Here is a 22,429-nt window from a genome sequence, read left to right as displayed (position 1 = left end):
CCTAGGGCACAGTCTGACACCCCCAACTTGGGAACTTATGACCCGGGAGTTCAGTCCTTGGGGAAGCCCCCAAGTAACCAAGCCTTCTCCTCAAACAACCCACCTCCACATCAGGGCTGTGGGGACGCTGATAGAGCCCCTGAAAGGACACAGCCGTGTCTGTGCACCCACCTGTCCACAGACAGGTCAGCCCTGGTGAGAGGGAAGGCTCATCTACAGCCCCCCAGAGACAGAGAGCTCTGGCAACCACTGGAGCCCTCACACTCCTAGGACAGTGAATCAAAGACTCTAAGGGGACAGAGGGACCTCAAGCCAGGGCCATGGGAGAGAAAGGCGAGGACAGAAGAGGAAGACAGGGAGTCACTTTATAGAGCAGGATGGGGAAGCCAGAAGAGGACAACGCAGGGATCTGTGCTCAGTGCTGCCCATCCAGTTAAGGGCTTGGTCCTCGTGCAATGGGAGACATTGCAGAATTATATTCAGAGTAACATAATCAGACTTGGTTTGTCTTTTTTTTTTTTTTTAATCTTTCCTCTGGGTGCATGTGGAGAACAGACTGTGTGTGAGCACTTTTGGGGGAGGAGAGGGACAGTGACAAGCTATGTTGAAATCATCCAGTTAAGAGATGGTGGTGGCCGAGCCTACGGGAGAATCTGTGGGCATGGGGAGAAGTGACTGGATGCCAGAAGAAGAGTCAGAGGGGCAGCCCGAGTGGCTCAGCGGTTTGGTGCCTGCCTTCGGCCCAGGGTGTAATCCTGGGGACCCGGGATCAAGTCCCACGTCGGGCTCCCTGCATGGAGCCTGCTTCTCCCTCTGCCTGTGTCTCTGCCTCTCTCTATCTCTCAAGTATAAATAAATAAAATCTTAAAAAAAAAAAAAGAAGAATCAGAGGCACCTTTGGGAGCCCCGGCCCTAGATAAAGGGCCATGAGGCCCAACCCCATCCCCAGCAGAGCCAATGGCTCAGTACCAGAAGGACATGTGGGAAAGAAGCAGATGTTTGCACAGATGATGCTAGAGACCCAGGTTCTCTTTCTGCTCCAGTTGGTGTGGGGCTGGCTGGGTCTGAGGGCATCTCTCCAGAAAGGTGGGGTTCAGGTGACCCAAGGAAGCCTGGCGCGGTCTCAGGTGGTTGAGAGAACCATGCAGTGGCACAGGATGGCCAGCAGAGGGCGCCAAAAGCACTGGAGTGAGGCAGTGGGGACCGGCCAGGGGCCCCAGGCTGGTTGGGAGGTGGGTCTGAGGAGCCCCTGTCCGTAGGAGGAGCAGCTCAGCCCCTGCAGGCAGGGGACCCTTAGCAGCAGAAGACGTGAGGATGGGGGAGGGAGCTGAGGTTGAAAGGGAGGGGACTGTGCGCCCAGAATTGCAGTCTTGTGAGAGGGATGCCGAGGGACTGGACCAGCCTTAAAGTGGGGTGCACGCTGGGGTGGTAGGTGGTGGAGTGGGCAGGCCTCCTCCCCCACGTTCCCCAAGGCGGGAAATGGCACCTGCCGTTGGATGACTCGTCCCGCCCCCTCACTTCCCACATCCAATCTAGCAGGGCAAGGATTCCGTCCGTCTCCTGCATCTCTGCCCCCCATCTCTCCCCGAGTCCCTGGCACTCCCCTGCCCACGCCCTCCACCCAGAGGGCTCCCTCCCCAACCCATCAGTCTCAGTTTACAAACCCCAAAGACTCCCTGCTGCCGAGAAGAGAAAAGCCACACTCCTTTGCCAGGCCTGTGATGGCTTCTCAATGTGCTCCTTTGTTGTATGGAGCTGCGGTGACAACAGTAATGACCATGACTGCCGGGCAGCAGCCGTAATAGCCTGTCACGTTATCAGTAACTGCTGCCAGTGCTTTTTGGGGAGCCACTGGGAAGCCCCCCCTTGCTAACCTTTGGCCACGAATTGCCTCATTGACTCCTCAGAATAATATTCCAAGCCCCATGAGGCTAGGGGCTGCCATCCGGCACCCTGCAGACGCACAGGACAACCCGCCATCAGAGAACAGTCTACCAGACAGTGCCAACCTGAGCCTCGGTTTCCTGAGCTGTAAAATGGGGATAATGATATTTCAAAGGGCTGTTGTGAGGATCAACCCACACTTCACAGAAGTGGAGTGGCTCTGAGCAGACGCCAACAATTGACGAATTTTAATAATGACAACGCCATCTAATACTTCTGCAGGGTCAGGAGATGCCTGAAGGGCTGTTATGTGCCTTCACTTAACCCTCACAACCACCCAGTGAGGTGGGTACTTGTTATTCTGATTTTACAGGTGAGGAAAGTGAGGCACAGAGAGCTTAGGTAACTTGCCCAAGATCACACAGCTAGAATTAGTGGACGTGGGAAGCCCTGCGGACAGGAAAAGCAGCCTAAAGGACACATAGGAAGCCACTGGGCTGATGGCTAGGGGTGGGGCTTGCTCCTGGGGCTCCTGGGTAGGGGCAGTGGCCAGTCATCATCATCCCTTCCTGCCCTTGTCCTGGGGACAGAGAGAGGCTCTCACCAGCTCAGGGGTCTGGCAGCCTGGCCAGGTTGCATTCAAGTCCACCTGCTCAGAAACGGGCCAGGGCACAGGGAGGCTTCCTTGCGTTCATTTAGTCAGCATGCACATATTGAGCACCCACTGCATGCCAGTATGGGGAAAGATTCTAGGACATACCAATGGAGCAAGAGACCTGGGCTCTGCCCTCACGTGGCTGAGTCTGGGCAGAGGGAGGTCAACATCAAATGGTCACACTAATGGCTAAGATGGTACCGGAGGGGTGCTCAGAAGGAAAGAGCACTCTGTAAGAGCGAGGCTCTCAGGCTCTTGCCGCCAACTAGGACTAACGAGGGCACAGACCCACATGCCGTGAGAAATGCGGTGGGGAGGAGCCAGTGTGTGGAAGGAACAGAAAAGCCAGGAAGCATGGAGAGCTGGTCAGGGGCCAGGCCTCGAGGGGCCTTGTGGGGAGACACAGAGTCCTTGGAGTAACATCAGACTTTGACCTTAGCACCCGTGCGGCCACTGCGTGAAGAATGAAACATGGCAGGGCAACTGAACGCTGGGGACCAGCTAGGAGGCTCTCCCAGCGTCCAGCTGAGAGGTGACAGCCAGAGCAGCCCGTCTCTGGTCAAGGTGGGAGCAGGGGAGGCTAGCCCATCGCACCGCCCCGGGGAGGGTGTGTGCCATGACAGCACCTGGTTCATGGCCACAGATCAGAGTAGGTGACCCAAGGTGGGTCACATGGCCTCCCCGTCAATCACCTTTCATACCAGGGTGCATGGATGCCTTGGTGGGTGTGAATAAACACGCTTTGTAAGCTTCAAGCTCGAAACAAACTTGCTTTGTCTGTCAGGCCTTTTGCTGGGCAGGGAGGATGCAGTGGACAAAGGCCCCCTGTCCCTGGAGGCCGTGTGTGCGCTGTGCACAGGGCTCCGCGGGCGGGTTTGTAACAGACACACGTGTTTCCCAAGTAGATAAGAGCCTTTCGGATGGGGCAGCTGGGACTTCCCTTCCCTCCTGCCTCCCTGAGGGCTCTGGACCAGAAAGAGCAGGGAGATGGGTAAGCGTTCAGGTGGGGAGCAGCGATCCAGGGACCCTGGCGAGCCTGGCCTTACCTGGTGCAGGGCTGTGAGTCCGTCCTCATTGCACAGATCAGGGCTGACCTTATTCTTCAGGAAGTAGCGTACTGCAACAGAGAGGACAGGAGTGAGCGTGACGTCATGCACCAGGTGTGCAGGTGTGAGGGGCCCAGGTAAGACCCACTCTCCCCCAGGTCCGGATTACTCTTTACAACAGGCACGGGAGGCAAGTGTGGGCAGCTCCCCTCTGTACGGAGAAGGAAGCTGCTGTGGGGAAATTGGGAGCAAGCCGGGAAGGGCAGTGAGAAGGCCACCATTCCGCAGGATGAATACTCAGTCAGCACCCACAGCAGGTGCCAGAGGGAAAGACGAGGTCTCAGGCGCAGTGGGGATGGGCACGAGCCGTCGGTTCCATCCTCATCAGGCCCCGTTCCTGGCACCACAGCCCGCGGTTGAGTGTGAACTGACATCCACATGAAGGGGACCTTGAGGCCTCCACCAGCCTCTGGCAAGAGGTGACGCCTCCCCCTGACTGGGGGTTGGGAGTGGCAGGAGTCTGTAGAAGACGCGGTCAGATTCTCTGGAGCTGCCCTGTCCACTATGGAACCACGAGCCACATCCGGCTATTGTTATAGCTTCTCAAACATAAATCCACAACAATTCAAAAGTCATGTCCTCAGTCACTCTGCCCATATTTCAAGTGCTCAATAGCTGCACGTGGCTACCATATTACAAAGTGCAGAAAGAGAACATTTCCATCTTCATGGAAAGTTCTATTGGACAGCGTTGTTTTGGGGCATTATAAATGAAATTAGACCGTCCATGGCTCCCCACTGCTCTGGGAACAAAGTCCAAAACCCTTCCTAAGACCTACAAGGTTGGCGTGATGTGATCCCTCCTGAAGACTTCCTTCTTATACAATCCAGGGGGTGCCCTTCACACTGCCATCTGCAAGATTGGCATCCCCTGGAGTAGTGAGTGCAGTGCACAGCTTACTCAACAGTGCTCCTACCGACCTACCTCTCCAGTCTCATTTTTAAAACTCCAATCACCTTTCACAATGTTTTTTATGTCAGCGAGTCACCTTATATCTTCTGGCCTCTGAGTTTTTGCATAACCCATTCCCACCGCCTGGAAGAGTCAATCACCTATCCTTGTGTCCATTCATTCATACACCCATCCACCAGCCAGCCAGCCGGCCCCATTCCTAAATCCATCCCTAACATATATGCACATGAATGTGAACACACACACACACAAACACACACACACACACACACACACATCTGCCTCACTCCTCAACCCTTAGGTCTCAGCTCAAAGTCCCCAGATGAGGGCACTCCCCCTCTTATGTACACCCACAGCTCCTATACATCTCATTTATAGCCTTTCACAACTAAAATCACATAAGTGTTTGGATAATTAGGGACTTTGGGTCTGTCTGCCATAAGGCACCTCCCCACAAAGGCAGGACAGCGACCTGGCACCGACTGTGCTTTTCCTAAAGCCTGGCACACGCTAGCTAAGCCCTTAGCCACTCTTCCTGGACCTTGACCTAATCAGCAGCCCTCTAGCTCAGCCCAAGGACACAGCCTCTCCATCACTGAGAAAATCAGACCACCATGCAGGGGTGACCCCCATGGTTCACATCTGGCATATGTGGCACTGCCTGCAGTCACTCCCAGGATGTCCCAGTATCTGGTCTTGGCCTCAGGGCCGGGTAAGATTTATGGCAAGGTCACTGGTTGCCGAAGCCTAGCCTGCCCATCCATGGACCAGAGGGAATGCCCTGGGCTGGGCAGGTGGCCTTTGGGAGGGTAACAAGTGGCCATTGTGTTCCCATGTAGGATGGGTGTGGGGAAGGTTCTGCTCACATGAGGCAAGGGTTCAAACCCCGTGGGCGGTGGAGGGTGGACCAGGCTTCCTGTCCAGAAGACACTCCTTGAGGCAGACATTAAACACCAGCTGCCAAAAGCAGCGTCTGTGAGCAGTAATTATCGGGGTGTTCTCTGTGCTGCATGGGAGCCCAAGATGGGGAATTACTCCCATGGCCAGTAGTTATTTTCAGCCCAGAGGTGTGACAAATCACCCCCATCTCTATAGAGCCCTTGGTATGCGTGAGCCAAGCGCCCCTTTTTAGTGTGCTCTGCTCCAGTGGGGAGCCTGGCTCCAGACACAGCTCACCGGAGCTAAGACCCCACTGTCCAGAGCACGAGCAGGCTTTCCTCCTTCTGCTTCAGCGAGGAAAGGATGCTTACATCCATAGTGTCGTCTCACTGAGCCCTCCCTATGCACCCAGGTCCTGCAAACCGCCTTCTTTCATGGGTCCCTGTCTGGAATTTCCCCCTTGTGGGGAAGAGGAGATGGACAGTCACCGTCACACAGAACCAAGCAGAGGAAATCAGACCCTCTGACTCTGACGGCCAGACTGTTGGCCACGGTGCTGCTCCGCTCTGGCCCTGAGGCCCGGAGCAGGAACCAGCACTGCAGGAGCCCTGACAGCTGGTGTGGGGAGGAGGGTGACAAGAGAGTGACAGCAGTGGCCTCTGCTTCTGCACGCATCAGAGCCCCTGGGTCCCAGGCCAGGCCTCCACCTGCAGACAGACAGGCTCAGGGATCTACATGCAGGACAGAAGAAACACTGCAGGGGGGTGGGGTGGGGTGGGGGGCACAGTTGTATCTTTGCAGGGCCCAGTTAAATGCGACTTTGCCTCCTCCCACTTCCTGTTTAAATTTTTCTCGTGGTTCCACCTTGCTCTCAGAATGAAGGTCACAATCCTTCCGTGGGGTTGGCCAACTACGGCACACGGCCGAATCTGGAAGGCAACCTGCTCCCGTAGATTGTATTGTTTACTGCAACACATCCTGTGCATTTATTTACATACAGTCTGCTCTCACCCTACAACAGCAGGGTTGAGTAGTGCAGCAGAGACTGTGTGGCCCACACAGCCTAAAATATTTACTCTCTGGCCCCTGGTCTCCAGGTCCTGCATGGTGGGGCACCACCTACGAGGTGGCCACCTGGCACAATTCTGGGGGGGGGGACGCGTTGTTCTCATCACAGCCTATGTGAATGGCTTGCCTTGGAGTCGTGCAGTGTGCAGCTCGCTCAGCTATACGCAGCCGTTGCGTCTCCCTACCTCTGCAGGCTCATCTCTTGCTCTCCGAGCGCCTTGCACCATGGAGGAACCCGGCTGCGGGGTGTCTCTGTGCTTGACTAGGGCTCAGGGAGCACAACACAAGAGGAACATGCTCTCCTCTCTAGCCAGCAGTGTCCACACGTGGCTGCCACCCACACTTAGGTCAGCTCCCCACTCCCAAAGCCCCAATTCCCAGGCTTGGCCATCGGTTTGTCAGAGAGCCATCTGTTCTTGCACATTTGTTCAGCTGAGGCTTTAAGCAAGTTTACTCCTCCTCTCTATGCCTCGGTGTCCTCATCTGTAAAATGGGGATCACAACAGTGGCCCCTTTGTGGGGTTGCCATGGGGATTAGGTAAGAAAACACCTGAAAGCTACTACCATCATTTATTAAAAAAAAAAAAAAAAGAAATAAAAAACAACCGCTAAGCTCCTGCCTGGTCCTGCCAGGTGCTGGGCACTGGAGATGTAACCATCGACATCTTGAGTTTCTCAAGAGCTCTTGTCCTGGCTGTAAAAGGCAGAGCCCTCTCTCTTTAGAGAGCTCCAAGCATCTGCTGGTTCAAGAACCACAACGAGGTGGTCTCCACTGCCCCCCATACAAGCAAGGTCCCACTAAGATGGCAAGGAGGTGGCTCCCACCCTCCTCTCCTATATTCCTGCTGCTGGCGCCAGCCCTGTCCCTCCGCCCACACCTCCCTGGCAATCTGGCTGGAATCTGGGCCAAGCAGGGCCATCTGCTCCCCCTCCATCTCCAGCTGTAGTGAGTGAAGCTGAACCGGCCCATCTCAGCAGGAAGCGGGTGGTGGCTGCCTCTGCAGAGAGAAATCACTGCTGATAAGCTGGTGGGGTTCTTGGCCACCTGACGCATTCCACCCTGCAGAGCAGATAGCCTGGATCTCGAGCTGGTCAGTGACACACCATCACAGGTGTGGTTCCTGCTCCTGGCCCGGGACAGCCAGACAGAGGTGCCTAACCACTGCAGGTAGACCTTGGGCAACCCACGATGCCCGGGGGCGCTCCAGGGCTGAGCTGCCACCACCCGGCCATGTGGCCTGCACAATCATGTTTGTGGGGTAGCCTCCTCCCTCCCCATCTCACCTCCTTTTCCACCCAGCACTCAGCAACAAGGCCCACCTTTCCACGGTCTCCAAGGCACTGCATGATCCCGTCTCTGCCCCTCCCCAAATCCCTCAGTGACTGGGTCAATCACGTTGGCTTCTTTCATTTCCGAACTCAAAATGAGACAAAACAAAAACTGAGCTCCTCTGGGCTTTTACACACCCGGTTTCCTGTGCCTGGAGCCCTCTGTCTTCTCATTCTTGGGCCAGTAAACTCGTCTTCAAACTTCAGATTCCAGCTGAAATGTCACCTCCTCTGAGAGGCCTTTCCCGGTCACCCTAATCTCAGTCGAGTTGCCTGAGTTGCTCTCTCCCATAGTACCTTGCATTTCTGCATATCAGCCTCACAGCAGCACCTCTTCCAATTTGTAATTACAGGGTAATTAGTATATATTAATTATATAATTCTTTGTTTAGGTTTTTGGGCTCCATGAGGGAGCCTGGCTCCTAGCAGGGGCTCCAAATGATCTATTGTAGCAAGAACACCTGAAATCTATTCTCTCAGCAAATTTCTAGTTGTCAACATAGTATTATTATTATTAACTGTAGTCACCATACTGTACATTAGATCCTATATAACTACAACTCTGTATCCTTTGATCAACATCTCAGAAAAAAAGGTAACTATATATAAGAAGATGAATATGTTGATTAGCTTGACTATATTAATAATTTCTCTCTCTCTATATATATATACACACACATATAAATATATAAACATCCTATTGTGTGCCTTAAATATATACAATTTTTATTTAAAAATAAAAATTAGCAAAAGCAGTATCTATTGTGCGAATGAACACAGGAAGGAAGGGAAAGAGGAGGGGAAGAATGTCCTGGGGCCCCCACAGAGCTGCCTGTTCTGGGGGCCACAAGACTGTGGGGACATGTGCATAGCCCTGCAGACACACCACAAGGCGTGTGACTCATGAACCAAAAAGCAACAATATGGATTTTGCATAGAAATAAAGCAGCAAACCTCTCTCCCTAAGCCTTTACAGGCTATGCAGCCAGCCCGGGCAGCTGACTGTAGCAGTCCTTCAGCCCATCCCCCGGCAAGGCACAGGGCACCCGTCATTCCCCGTCTTCCCAGGACCCCAGACCTGAGACCTCTGGTTGTTCTTTGTACGGTCCAGCACTAACTGTGCTGGGCACTGTGTTAAGCCCTCTGTCTATCCATCCATTAGTCCCCCTGGTCCAGGATGGGGATTGGTGACCTGCTATTATCACCTGCCTGCTATTACTGCCCCAACTCACAAATGGGAAAACTGAGGCTCAGGCTTGAACAGGTGAAATGACTTGCCCAAGGGTGCATGTCTGGGGACAGCAGAACTAGGATTTCTAACCCCAGTTGGCTGCCTATAGAGGCTGAACACGTAACCCACTTGGCTAAAATGGTGCCCAACAAGGGCCAAGAAAGCGGACATGGGCAGCAGGAAGACGAGTCGGGTGAATGCAGGAGAGAGCCACAGAGATGACAAAAAACTGGAACAGTCAAGACCATTGCTGACAGTTCAGTGTAATAAGGACAGTGGCAGGGGCAGCCCGGGTGGCTCAGTGGTTTAGCGATGCCTTCGGCTCAGGGCATGATCCTAGGGACCTAGGATCAAGTCCCGCATCGGGTTCCCTACATGGAGCCTGCTTCTCCCTCTGCCTCTCTCTCTGTGTCTCTCATAAATAAATAAATAAAATCTTAAACAAACAAAAAGAACAAGGACAGTGGCCACTGATGGTCATCACCATGATCTGGTTAGTGCAGTTTGCAGATGAAGATGCGGAGGCACATTGGTTCACACTGAGCCCGAGTCCTGTAGCAAATGGGGGGCAGTCCTGGGACTGACACAGGAGCCTGAACACCAATGTTTCCTTGCTTCCTGGGTCTGTCTTCCTGCTGCACCTCCATTCTAAGCAGACCCTTCCTGCCTGATTCCAGGCACTCCACTGGCCTTCTGCTAGCTGCCCGCCCAAGCTGTTCCCCCTCCGTGGAAAACCCGCATATGGATCCCACTCCTCCTCTTCCTCAGGCCTAGGTCTGCCTTGCTGAGGGTCTCACAGGGTCCTGCAGGTACAGCCTGGTCAAACCAGTGCCTCCGCCTTCTCTTTGGCTCTCCCCCTCCCCAGGGTGCTTTCTGGGTTGCAGGGGGCCATCCCCTCCCCCGATGATGCCAGAAGGATCAGTGCTCTCGGAAAGGTTGTCCTGGGTCCTCAATGCACACAGCCTCCAAAATCACTCCACTGAGCAATTTCAACCTTTCCACCCACCACTGCTCCTCCCTGGAGCAGAAATAGCCAGAAATAGCTGCTTCCAGGGAAGCCCAGCCGCTTGGGGTTGGGGGTGGAGACTCAAGTCAAATTTGATGGTGACTTCTGCAGTGGCTGGTGTCACCCGTCCCACTGCCAGGCAGTTCACCCCAGGATCCTGGGCAATGACTCAGCCGCAGTAGGGGGGTGGGAGAAGAAGACCAGGCTTCCCTCAAAGTCACATCCCCAGGCACAGACCCCAGGAGCCAGGCCTTACTCTTCCCCAGATAGCCTCCCTCCAGAGCACATCTGGAGAAAGGGGTCAGACAAATAACAGTGTTGGCAAGGAAGACAGGACATCGGAATCCTCGTACATTGCTGGTGGGAATGTGAAATGGAGCAGCCACTGTGGAAAAAGGCTGGTGGTGACTCAAAAAGTAAATGTAGGGATAGCCTGTGATCCAGTGATTCCAATCCTAGGTATACACTCAAGAGGAATAAACACAAACGTCCACACAAAAACTCATACACAAATGTTTATAGTAGCATTATTTATAATGGCCCTAAAGTGGAAACACCCAGATATCCATCAATGGATGAAAAAATAAATAAAATGTGCTTTATTCGTATCGTGGAATATTACGCACCCACAAGAAAGAGATGCTGACACACGCTACAACATGGATGAACCTTGAAAAGAGTACATTAAGTGAAAAAAGCCAGACACAAAAGGCCACATATTGTATGATTCCATTTATATGAAATTTCCTGGATAAGCAAATCCATAAAGATAGAAAATGATTCATTGTTGCCAGGGCCCGAGGGGAAGAGGCCTTGGGGTGTGACAGCTAATGGGTACAGGGGTTCATTTGGGGTGATAAAAATTTTCTGGAATTAGATAGTAGTAATATGTAAGTATGTATAGGTAATATGTATTACCTATTCATAGGTAATACAACCCTATGAATATACTAAAAGTATACACTTTAGGAAGGTAAATTTTGTGGCATGTCAGTGATATCTCAATTTAAAAAAAAAAAAAAAACAAGAGGAAGAGGCTCCAAGCTGACCTTGAGCATCCTGCTGAGAACTCACTCCCCTGCCAGCCTGGATCCGTCCCATTCGTGTCTGTACCCATAGTGCCTAGGACAGCACCTGATACACAGTACACATTCAATTCTTAATATAAAGAGAAGGAATAAGGAGGCTGATGGCCACCTGGTCCTTTAGGGCCCTGTGTGACCTGAACTCTGTCCACCTCTCCTGGCATCTTACCTCCTAATCACCACAGACCCTTCCAGGACCATGCAACCACCCTCTCTCTTGAATCTCCGGGCCTTTCTCATGGGCTATCCTTCTGGCTGACTTTTCCTGCCTTCACTTCGCCTGGTTAATTCTTAACTAGGTCTTGGGTTAAATGTCTCAGCTGAAATGTCACTTCCTCTGTGAAGCCGCCACCCAGGCTGGGTGAGGTCTCCTTCTCATGAGCTTTCTGTTTCCTCTCCAAAACGCTTATTGTTGTAATGTATTTGTGTTTGAATTTGTCTGTGTCTTTACTAGACTTAAGTTCTGGAGGTGCGGCACAGTAGGAACCTTAAGTTTTTTAGCTACCATGACATGGTTTGGGCTCCTGGTCAATATCTGATGACTGCAGCTGTAAACAGAGCCTGCCGAGTCTCTCCCCAAGCCTCTGAACTGGCCACAGGATCCTCTACGCTTCTTCCTCTGGACAACAAGGCTCCCAGGCGCCAGGCCACAGACATTTCCATATCAGAGTGAATTTTCATCCTTTGACGTACACAAAAAGGCCAGTTTCTCTCTTAGCATCTCTGATACCTTCAAATCTATGAATACAAGCTGGCCAAGAGCATGCCAGGCATGTAGCTGTAATTTTTTCCTTTCTAGAACCTCCATGTCCAGGACACATCGTCATGCCGGACAGGAGTTGTTGACAAGGACTCATATCAGCTACCCAGATGCCTCTGCTCATGTGTAACTTACATCTGGTATTAGATCTGTGCAGGAAAAGCGACTGCAGACCCTTTACATTGCAAACTCTATGCAGGCAAATCTTGTCTGTCTTCTTATCTAGAGTATCCAGTACCTAGAGTAAGAGCTCAACAAATATTTGTAGAGAGAATTAAGAAATAAAAGATTTCTTCTAAGAGGATAAAACTAAACATACCTGGAAAATCTAAGAAAATGCATTTTTGATCTATTAGGGCAAAACTACAAAACTCGAATGAAATAAAAGAAAAATAAATGGAGAAATTTCATGTTCATGGATAGGAATATTCAATATTGTCAAAGTGCTCGTTCTTCCCAGCCTGATCTATAGATTCAATGCAATCTCCATCAAAATCTCAGCAACTGATTTTATGAATATTGACAAATTGATTCTAAGGTTTATATCAAGAGGCAAAAGACCCATCAACACATTGAAGGAGAACAAAGTTGGACGACTGACATTACCCGACCCCAACACTTACTATAAAGCAACAGTAATCAAGATAGTACAGTATGGATGAAAGAATAGACAAACAGATCAATCAATGGAACAGAACAGAGAGCCCAGATAAAGACCCACATAAATATAACCAACTCTTATCCATTGCTAGGGGGAATGCAAAATAGTACAGAAAATTCTGGTGGTTTCTTACAAAACTAAACATACTCTTTCCATACAATCCAGTAATCACACTTTCCATTACCTACTCAAGAGTTGAACATTACGTCCATACAAAAACCTGCACACGGGCAGCCTGGGTGGCTCAGCGGTTTAGCGCCACCTTCAGCCCAGGGCGTGATCCTGGAGACTCGGGATCCAGTCCCACGTCAGGCTGCCTGCATGGAGCCTGCTTCTCCCTCTGCCTGTCTCTCTCTCTCTCTCTCTCTCTCTCTCTTTCTCTCTGTGTCTTTCATGAATAAATAAATAAACAATTTTTAAAAAAAAAACGTGCATGCAAATGTTTATATAACTGCTTTACTCAAGATCATCAACACTTGGAAGTAACCAAGATGTCCTTCAGCAGGGAAATGGGCAAACCGGCAAACCATGGTACATTCAGACAATGGAATACTATTCCGTGCTAAAAAGAAATGAGCTACCAAATCATGAAAAAACATGGAAGAACTTTAAATGCATATTACAAAGTGAAAGAAGCCAATCTCAAAAGGCTACATATTGTATGATTCCAACTATATGACGTTCTGGAAAAGACAAAACTATGGAGACGGTAAAAAAAAAAAAAATCAGTGGTTGCCAGGAGTTGGGGAGGAGGAGGGATGAAAAGGCAGAGCACAGGCGATTTTTAGGACACTGAAAATACTCTGTACAATACCGTAATGATGGATACACATCATTAGACATTTGTCTAAACCCACAGAATGTGTAACACCAAGAGCAAGCCCTAATGTAAACCGTGGTCTTTGTATGATGATATGTCGGTGCTGGTTCATCAATGGTAAGCAAAGTACCACTCTGGTGGGGGTTGTTGATGATGGGGGAGACTATGCATATGTGTTGCCAGAGGGTATATGGAAAATCTCTGTACCTACCCTCATTTTTTGCTGTGAGCCCATAACTGCTCTCAAAAACTGAAGTCTAAATAAACAAACAGAAAGAAGCCAGGGAAACCTATATGCAAAATAAGCTACTGTCAATGCTCATGAAAAATGCATAATCTTCCTGAAATGTGGGGTGGGAGAAGAATAACTTTCTAATGTAGCAGCAGATATTTGTATTAGATTTCCTCAAAGGGAGGGAGAACTGCATTTAACTCATCTCCTAAGAGAAGACATGGGTCTGTAAGGTGTCTCCACCAAAGCTGGCACCAAAGCTCCACCAAACACTCAAGGTGAAGGGTACTGCTGGTCCAGAAAGAAACATGACTCTCGTACCTCCCCGACTCCATTTATGAACACATTGGACCCCAACTGTGCCAGGTCCCTGTTCTTCACTAATTCCGTTTCCAGAATGCTCCCAGTACCTCTCGCCACAGCTTCCCTGCAGATGCAGGAACTTGATCTCCCTTCTGTCTGGCCGCCCCTGGCCGCCCGGGAACTCTCCAAGGTACTGGCCTTTTTTCCCCCAATGGCCTTCCTCTCCCCAAATGCCCTGCACTCCTCTTCCTGATTTCCTCCTGTTGCTTCCCCAACCCTGTTACTCTCACCTCACATCTCTGTCTACTTCTCTCTCCTCATTAAAAAAAAAAGTCTAATTATTTCATATCTCCAGGCAAGTAACAGAAAAAAATATTCACAGCCCTTCAGGCAGGGGCTCAATACACATAAACACTAAAATAGCTTCACAGCCATAGTAATAATATCTAACGTTTACTGAATATTTGCCAAGTGTGAGGCACTATGCTCAGATGCTACATGTCTCATCCCAGTTAAGCCCCACAACAGTCCTATGACTTAAGTGCTAATATCAACTCACCCAACAGGGAACTTACATGATCTGCCCAAGTGTTGAGAACCAATTCTAGTGTGTGGTTGATTCCAGGCACAGCTGGGGTTTCAAGCATAACTAGTGACAAGAGTTTCCTCACCCAGACATAACCAAGAACAAAACCCATTCCTGTCAATATTTGGGGAGAGAAAACAGGTTTCCTATGAAAGGAGAAATTCCTCTAGCTCCCACCTACCCATTTGAACATTTTGTCTGGTTTCCCTGGTCCCACTCTCCTGTCCCATAATCACATCCTGCCCATTCCCATGCCTGTTTGCCTGGGTCTCAATTTTCTTCTAAAGATGCTGTGTCCAGGGATCCCTGGGTGGCTCAGCGGTTTAGCGCCTGCCTTTACCCGGGGCGTGATCCTGGAGTCCCGGGATGGAGTCCCACATCGGGCTCCCTGCATGGAGCCTGCTTCTCACTCTGCCTATGTCTCTGTCTCTGTCTCTCTCTCTCTCATGAATAAATAAAATCTTAAAAAAAAAAAATAAAGGTGCTGTGTCCTGCTGTTCTCCCTCAGCACTGTGTTGCATAGGACATGGGGTAAATCCCACCCTGGGCTTCCACCTGTCTGGCTGAGGAAATTAAAAAAGATTTTTTGAAAAATTTAAAGGTAACCATCTGAGAAACCGAAATCAGAATTTGTGCCTTCAGTGCCAATGGAAAAGATAAAAGAAAATAAACACCGTATTCATTAAAGTCACAGAATGAAAGAACACAGAAACACAAACGTCGCAAAGCCTGCGGCGAGATGACCAAAGACCAACCATCTACTATAATAAATGAAATCATCTACCCTCCTCTATAAAGCTGTGAAGATTTCCTTGTCAAACAGAAAAAAAAAAAAACTTCAACTTTGTGCTGCTTACAAGAGATACATCCCAACAAAACAACAGAGAAACTAAAAATAATGGAATGCTCAAATATAAACCAGCCAAATGCAAACACAAAGAAAGCGGGGGTGGCAACGTTACTATGATGCAGAATGGAATTCAGGGCAAAACAGGAGGTAAGCAATTTCAGGTTGATTTTAAAAAACGATACTTCAAAATGAAATCATAAACAGAAAGCAGATCGGTGGCTGCTGGGGTCAGTGCTGGGATGGGGAGAATGAAGTCGTTATCATCAGAAAGCCCTGTGAATCACATAATCCACAAAACAAAATCCAGTAAAATAAAAACTGTCCGTATATAAGTCGAAAGTAGTTTTTTCCCCGTGGAATCTGCAGCACATAAAACATACTAAAGAAAAGAGGAGGGGTAGAGGAAAAGATTTATGGACAAGGACACAGCAGCATTGTTTAGATACATTGTTTACAGTCGAGAATTACCAGAAGCAACCCAAAACGTCTACACAATTGGAGACTGATTAGGTAAATTATGGAACATTCATATGATGGAATATTCTGCAGCTTGTATCTCTGAGGAATTTTTAATGATGTGGGAAATTGGCTGATACACAGTGTAGGATGGAAAACAAGAGATCAAAACTGTACATTCAATGCAATCTCAATTGGAAAGGAAAAATGCATTTCACACAGGCACACACTGCTCACTGGAAAAAGAAAATTATGATAGGAACCGTGGTTATCAGTGATTTTTATTTTATGGTGGCCAGAATTTTCCAAGCATTTAAAAATACATACGTACTACCTTCATAACCAGAAATTTCCAGTTTCACTAAAAAAAACAAAACAAAACAAAACAAACAAAAAAAAAAAACCTTTCATGGAATGATAGCCAAGTGGTAAAAACTACATTTCTGGTGAGATTTCTAGGGCAGAAATGAGGTCTCAAGCTGGCTGACCCCGTGGAGCAAATGCTGAAGCTGAGACTCCTGTGTCGGGTAGGAAGTTAAATAGAACCAGGAATAACACCCTTTTGATTGTATTGTGCAGGGGTTGGCAAACTCTGGTCCAGTGGCTCAGTCATGTAATTCTGAACTGCTTGGAAGTTTTTTTTGTTTAAGATTTTTATTTATTTATTCATGAGAGAGACAGAGAGAGAGAGAGAGAGTCAGAGATACAGGCAGAGGGAGAAGCAGGCTCCATGCAGGGAGCCTGATGTGGGACTCAATCCTGGGACTCCAGGACCACACCCTGGGCCGAAGGCAGCCACCAAACCACTGAACCACCCAGGGATCCTATGCTTTCAAGTTAAGCATGGTTTCTTTTTTTTTTTTTTTTTTCACGACTGAGGAAAAAAATCAAAGAAGAATCATATTTCATGACACATGAAAATTACATGGAAGCCAAATATCAGTGCCTGTAAATGAAGTTTAACTGGAACACAAGCTCATTTGTTTATGCTTTGCTTTTGGCTGCTTCCTCCATCAGAACAGAGACGGGATGGCCCACACAGCCCACGACATTTCTTATCTGGCCCTTTACAGAGCAAACTTGCTGATTGCTGGTGCAGTGCTTTTTAGCTAACAAAGCATGTTGAAAACCACAGTCATTTCCATCCTACAATAAAAGCCTCGTGGTCCTAGGCAGGAGAGGAAGAAATCAATATACATCCGAGGTAGACCGTTGCATCGTGGCCAAGAGGGGTGTGGGCAGATCAGACTCCGTATCTTCACCTGCCAAGAAATGTGGGGCACAGAGCCCTGAGAGCCTGCTGTCGCTCCTCACCTCTCTCTCCGCCGGTGTACACCCCACCCCAGCCCTAGCTCAGCCACCCCCAGCAGCCGAGCTTCCTGTCGAGAGCGTGACCTTCTGAAACCGGGGTGGTGGGGGCTGCAGCTGCAGGAAGGAAGGTATTTTTATCCAGACCCTGCTTCCTGTTTGATGGCTGGGGGGGTTTCATGTGCTGGTGTTTGGTTTTATCATTTCTGGTACAGACTCCGCTCCCTGGCCACATCAGAACAGAGCTGTCTCCTAACAGGGCAGCTGTCTGCCACCCAGGCCCACTGCCTGGGGCCCGTGTCCTTCAACCTCCCCCAGCTGTTGCACACATGGCCTCCTGTGCAACCTGCAGAAACCAGGACACCTGGCTGGGCAGGGGGAACAGGAGCGTTTCTGCTGCAGAACATGGAAAAACCACTCTTTGATCAGAGGGTAGCTGGCTCGGCCGGAAGAGGAGCAAGACTGCAGGTTTTCCAGAACTTCTGGAACCCACTGCTCTTAGCAAGGCCTGGCTTGGGTAGGACGAAGCTGGAGGCAGAGTTAAGTCCAGGACTTGGGAATAACCTCAGATCCTCAGACCTGGGAATCATTTGCTGATGCTCCCAGTAGTAGATGAAAATGGACTGTCCTCAACCATCCTATCCCCAGGACTCAGCCAGATGTGGGAACAGAGGGCAAACACATCAGCATCTAACAAGCTGGTGACAGCAAGAGCGAACATGTACTGGGCACTTACTATGTGCCTAGCACTGAGCGGGAATTAGCTCACTGAACCCACTACAGCCCCGGGCAGGAGCAGGACAGCCTCTCTGATCACTCTATTTTACAACTGGAGATACTGAGGCACAGCGAGTCAAACCAGTCAGCTGGGTAAAAGATTCTAGGAGCCCTACATTTGAATGCCATGCTTGGTCTGCCAGGATGATTTCAGTGCATGTGCTGCTGCTAAGCCTGATCCCAGGCCTCAAGAACTGGGGATCTGCAGCCCAGAACCTTCCTGTTTCTAATTCGGCATCAGCCTCTGAGCCGGAGGGATGATTGGGCTAGTCTGGCCTTTGCTACAATCATTCCCACTCTGGAGAGAGGACACCAGGACGTACTGTCAGGGGAGACTCAAGCCACCTAAGCATGGCACTTGGCATGCAAACACAGGTGTCATGGCTAAGAATGCAGACCCCCTTAGCCAGTGATCTGAGCCCAGGCATGTCATTGCTGTCTGAGCCTCAGTTTCCCCCATCTGAAAAACAGGAGTTACAACCTCATCAGGTTATCTGACAGGTAGATCATAAAGTGCTGCTGCTGATGGTGGTGATAGCAATAACAACAGTGACAGCATGAGTTAGCTGGCTCTCCCCCACACAAACCCTCCACAGGAATGTCCTCAAGCTCTAAGCCACCAAATGGTGGCTCCAGGCAGTAAGCACCTTTGGCAATCTTGTGTGATGACCACAAAACAGGGCCACAGGGCAGCCTGAGTGTGGCAGCCAGTGTCCAAACGCTGCCCATATACCCCTTGGTCCTAGGCTTCACACTGACTAGGGCTGACGGGTGTGTGGCACCATGGGATGGAGTGTGGCTTCCAGGGCTGGGTCACAAAAGATAGGGTGGGCTCCATCTTGCTCCTCGGATCTCTCCCTCTCGGGGAAGCAGCTGCCACGTCGGGACGACACATAGGCAAGCCCTATGCAAAGACCACTTAGTGACGGCTGAGGCTTCCTGCCACCAGTTGTGTGAACAAGCAGTGGTGGAATCAGAACCCACAGCCCCACTCAAGGCCTCAGCTGATGGGAGCCCTGGTGACTACTGACTACAACCTCATGAGAAACTCTGAGCCAGAAGCAGCCAGCTACCAGCCCAGGCTGCCCAGCTGCCCCAACCTGAGCCTCCCCGCCCCCGAGTCAGTCAGATTTCCGTTAACCAGGGAAAGTCTATGCTGAATCCCACAGCTGACTAAGGGTTTCTATTCCCCACCGCACCCCCAGTTCTGAAAACCCCTGTCAGGCATCACCTGGGCCTCTGTCTTGTAGGGCACAGCCCAGGCTTCCCTACATGGGAGAATGGACCAGGTCTTAAGGCACCTTTCTGAGCAAAGGTACCACTGACCTGGCTGGAGAGAAGTGGGGGGGGGGGCGGACACTGCCATCCTCTGCCCCCAGCAGCCACCCACAGTTTCCTAAATCGCAGACCTGGAGGTGCTTCTCTCCCGCTCAAAAACCTCTCATGGCTCCCCACTGACTTCACAGAGTCCGTGGGTGAGCCCAGAGGTCTGCAGAGTGTGTCCCAGAAGCAGCAGCAGGACAAGGACCAGGGAATTTGTTGAAAATGTAAATCCTGTGGCTCTACCTCAGCTCTACTGGATGTATGGTTTGATAAGCCCTCCCAGTGATTCGGATGCTCCAGCCTCCTCCATCATCATTCTTTCCTGTGTCTCCCTCCTGGGCTCTACAAATACCCCATTTCTCCACCCTCATCTCCCCTCCACAAATATTCACCAAGCACCAACTGTGTGCCAGGTGCGGACACACATCAGTGAGCAAGACAGATACCAGTTCCACCCTCCTCCAGCTTGCAATCTGCCCTCCCCTGAGTCTGGAATATTGTTCCCTTCTTCCCACCAGCCAAAGCCCTGCCCAGCCCTGACGCCACTGCAGGAGGCATTCAGTAATCACAAGCTGAACATTAAATGAGTGAATGAACACAAGGCTGAATGCACCACCTCAGCAGAGCCTTCCTTGACCTCGACTTCAGTGACCTTAAGTGGACAGTGCACACCTCAACCAGAGCACCTGTCGCCCTGCGCAGGGGCCTGCGAGGTGCCGTGAGCCCTGTGGGGCTGTGGAGCACTTCACATGTGTATGATCCAGACTGAGATGCACTGAGTGTAAAAGCCACTGGACTCGGAAGATTTGTGCCAAAAGCAAGCAAGCAAGCAAGCAAGCAAGAGGATATGGAAAATGTCTCACTAATTTTTTTTGTGCTGATGCCATGTTGAAAGGATATATCGAGTTAAAGAGAATGGAATGTGTTACACAAGTTAATTTCACCTTTCTTTTCCACTTTAATTTGGCCACTAGGAAATTAAAAGTTAAGGATGTGGCTCACGTTATTCTTCTATTGGCCAGGACTGAGCTAGACTGCATTTAGTCACATGACTATGGGCACAGATGTGAGCTCCATGAGGGTATTTCTGTCCTGTCTGTCCTTTCTCCTTCCTGCCCCGCCTCCCCGCTCCCTCCTCCCAGCCTCCTTCTCTCCTTCTCTCCTTCCTCCATCCCTCCCTCCCATCATTCCTTCCTCCCTCTCTCTCTCCTCCCCTCTCCTTCTTCCCACAAACGTTTATTGGCCATCTGCTCTTGTGCTCCCACCATGAGCCCTGGCACAAAGTAGGTGCCAAAACCATTTGCTAAATGAATGAAACCAACCCTCAGAAGCAGACGGACCCAGAGATGACCCTAAGGGAGTTTCCCTCCTATTTAAGTCCCCATACCTGCTTGTTGGTGTGTGGTCTTCCCATTTCATTTCAAAGAAAGCCAAATACCAAAGATGTCTTTATGTAACTCAGAGCTGGGGGCAGTTCTCCTCTTGTATATGGGGCTCAGGTGCACTCAGATCCGGGGCCAGGACTCTGTTTGCAGGACAAATTGTTCTTGAAGCTTCAGAAGGCTGGCCAGACTAAGGCTCTGGGCTTGGAGCTTTAGTGCCAAGGTGTCCAGTGAGGGGAGAGCACTGCACTGAGCCATGCACTCCCCTCCGGGCCTGCCCCCATGAGCCTGGGAGGACAAGGGTACAGGTAGGTCAAGAGGATTCAAGTTTCTAGGCCTGCTTGGGGATTGGGCAAGAGTTACTGTGGGTATTACAAGGCTGTGTTCTCGAATCTTGGATTCAGTGCTCCTGACTGCACCTTCCCCCCTGCCCCAGGTCTCTGGTTTGAGAGGCTGTAAGGCACTGGGATGAGCCAGAGTATCTCAGATGAGCCAGAAAGAAGGTTGGCATTAGTGTGGGGTCTTTCACACCCTGGGACCCACTCACAGCTAACACAAGGTTGCAGCCATAGCCCTCATGCTCCCAAGCACCTTCCCAACTTAGCACTGAAGTATCTTTCCCTGCCTCAGGGCCCTTGCTTGTGTGATTTTCTCTGCTAGGATGCTCTCCTCTAGCCTAGCCTCCTCTATCTTTCTACACGGCTAGCTCCTTCTCATCCTTTAGGTCTCCTAAAGCCCTTAAAGAGACCTTCCCCAACTGGCCCCCCAACCACCTCATGGCCCTTTTGTCTTGTCCCCTACCAAAGGAGGTGGACAAGCAGGGGATTTCAGGGGCAAGAGGGGTGAGCTGCCACCGATGCCTTGAGCAGTCTTATTTTCCCCTTCATTGTACTCTGCAGGCCATGACATGGGATTTCAGGCATTCAAACTGCACACCTCAAACTTGACATGTAGGCTGAGAGACGGAAGGTCCCCCCCCCCCAGCGCCGGAGCCCATGCTGTTATTCCACTTGAATGACATTCTAGAACAAGCAAAACTAATTGTACATTTCACACCCACTAGGGTGGCTGTAATCAAAAAGCAGACAAAACAAGTGTTGGCGAGGATGTGGAGAAATTGGAACCCTCATGTGTCGCTGGTAGGAATATAAAATGGTGCAGCTGCTCTGGAAAACAGTCTGACGGTTCCCTAAAAATGAAAACAGAATTACCATATGATCCAGCAATTCCACTCCAAGGTACATGCCCCAAATCATTGGAAACAGGAACTCAAGCAAATACATGGACACTTGTGTTCACAGCAGCACTAGTCACAATAGCCAAGAAATAGCCAAAAGGCTGTTTAATCCAAGTGTGTACATAACTTTGGTCACAGAAAGGAATGCAGTACTGATGTGTGCTACAATAGGGATAAGCCTTGAAAACATTGTGCTAAGTGAAAGAAGCCAGACTCAGGTTACCTCCCATAGGACCCCATTTATAAGAAAGACCAAAATAGGCGAGCCCATAGAGACAGAAAAGAGATTGCTTGTTGCCAGGGGCTGGAGGGAAGGAAGAATGGGAAGTGACTGCTTAGTGTGTACAGAACTGCCTTGTCGGGGGAAGAAAATGTTCTGGAACTCGATGGAGGTGGTGGTCACATAACACCATGAACATACTAAATGTCACTGACTTATATACTTGAAAACAGTTAATTTTATAAAAGTTAGCGAATTTCATCTCAAACAAACAAACAAAACAAGTAACCTGTAGTGGTTAAAAAAATAAAAAATAAAACATCAGACCAATACTTGCCAGGGGGTGAGTAGAGGACTGG

At 50.0% G+C, this 22,429-nt stretch overlaps 1 protein-coding gene across 2 annotated transcripts in view; it reads right to left on the bottom strand.

Moving 5' to 3' along the window:
- PPP1R16B (protein phosphatase 1 regulatory subunit 16B) overlaps nucleotides 1-22,429 on the bottom strand; it is a 67,517-nt gene that overhangs the window by 19,767 nt on the left and 25,321 nt on the right. For both annotated transcript variants that reach the window (XM_072801015.1, XM_072801014.1), the window contains exon 2: nucleotides 3,586-3,656. In XM_072801015.1, the coding sequence (XP_072657116.1) occupies nucleotides 3,586-3,656 (71 nt within the window). The remainder of the gene's footprint in view (nucleotides 1-3,585; nucleotides 3,657-22,429) is intronic.

The sequence above is a fragment of the Canis lupus genome, chromosome 26, assembly GCF_048164855.1.
Source record: "Canis lupus baileyi chromosome 26, mCanLup2.hap1, whole genome shotgun sequence".
NCBI classification, from domain to species: Eukaryota; Metazoa; Chordata; class Mammalia; order Carnivora; family Canidae; genus Canis; species Canis lupus.
This window is presented reverse-complemented; position numbering and strand designations above follow the sequence as displayed.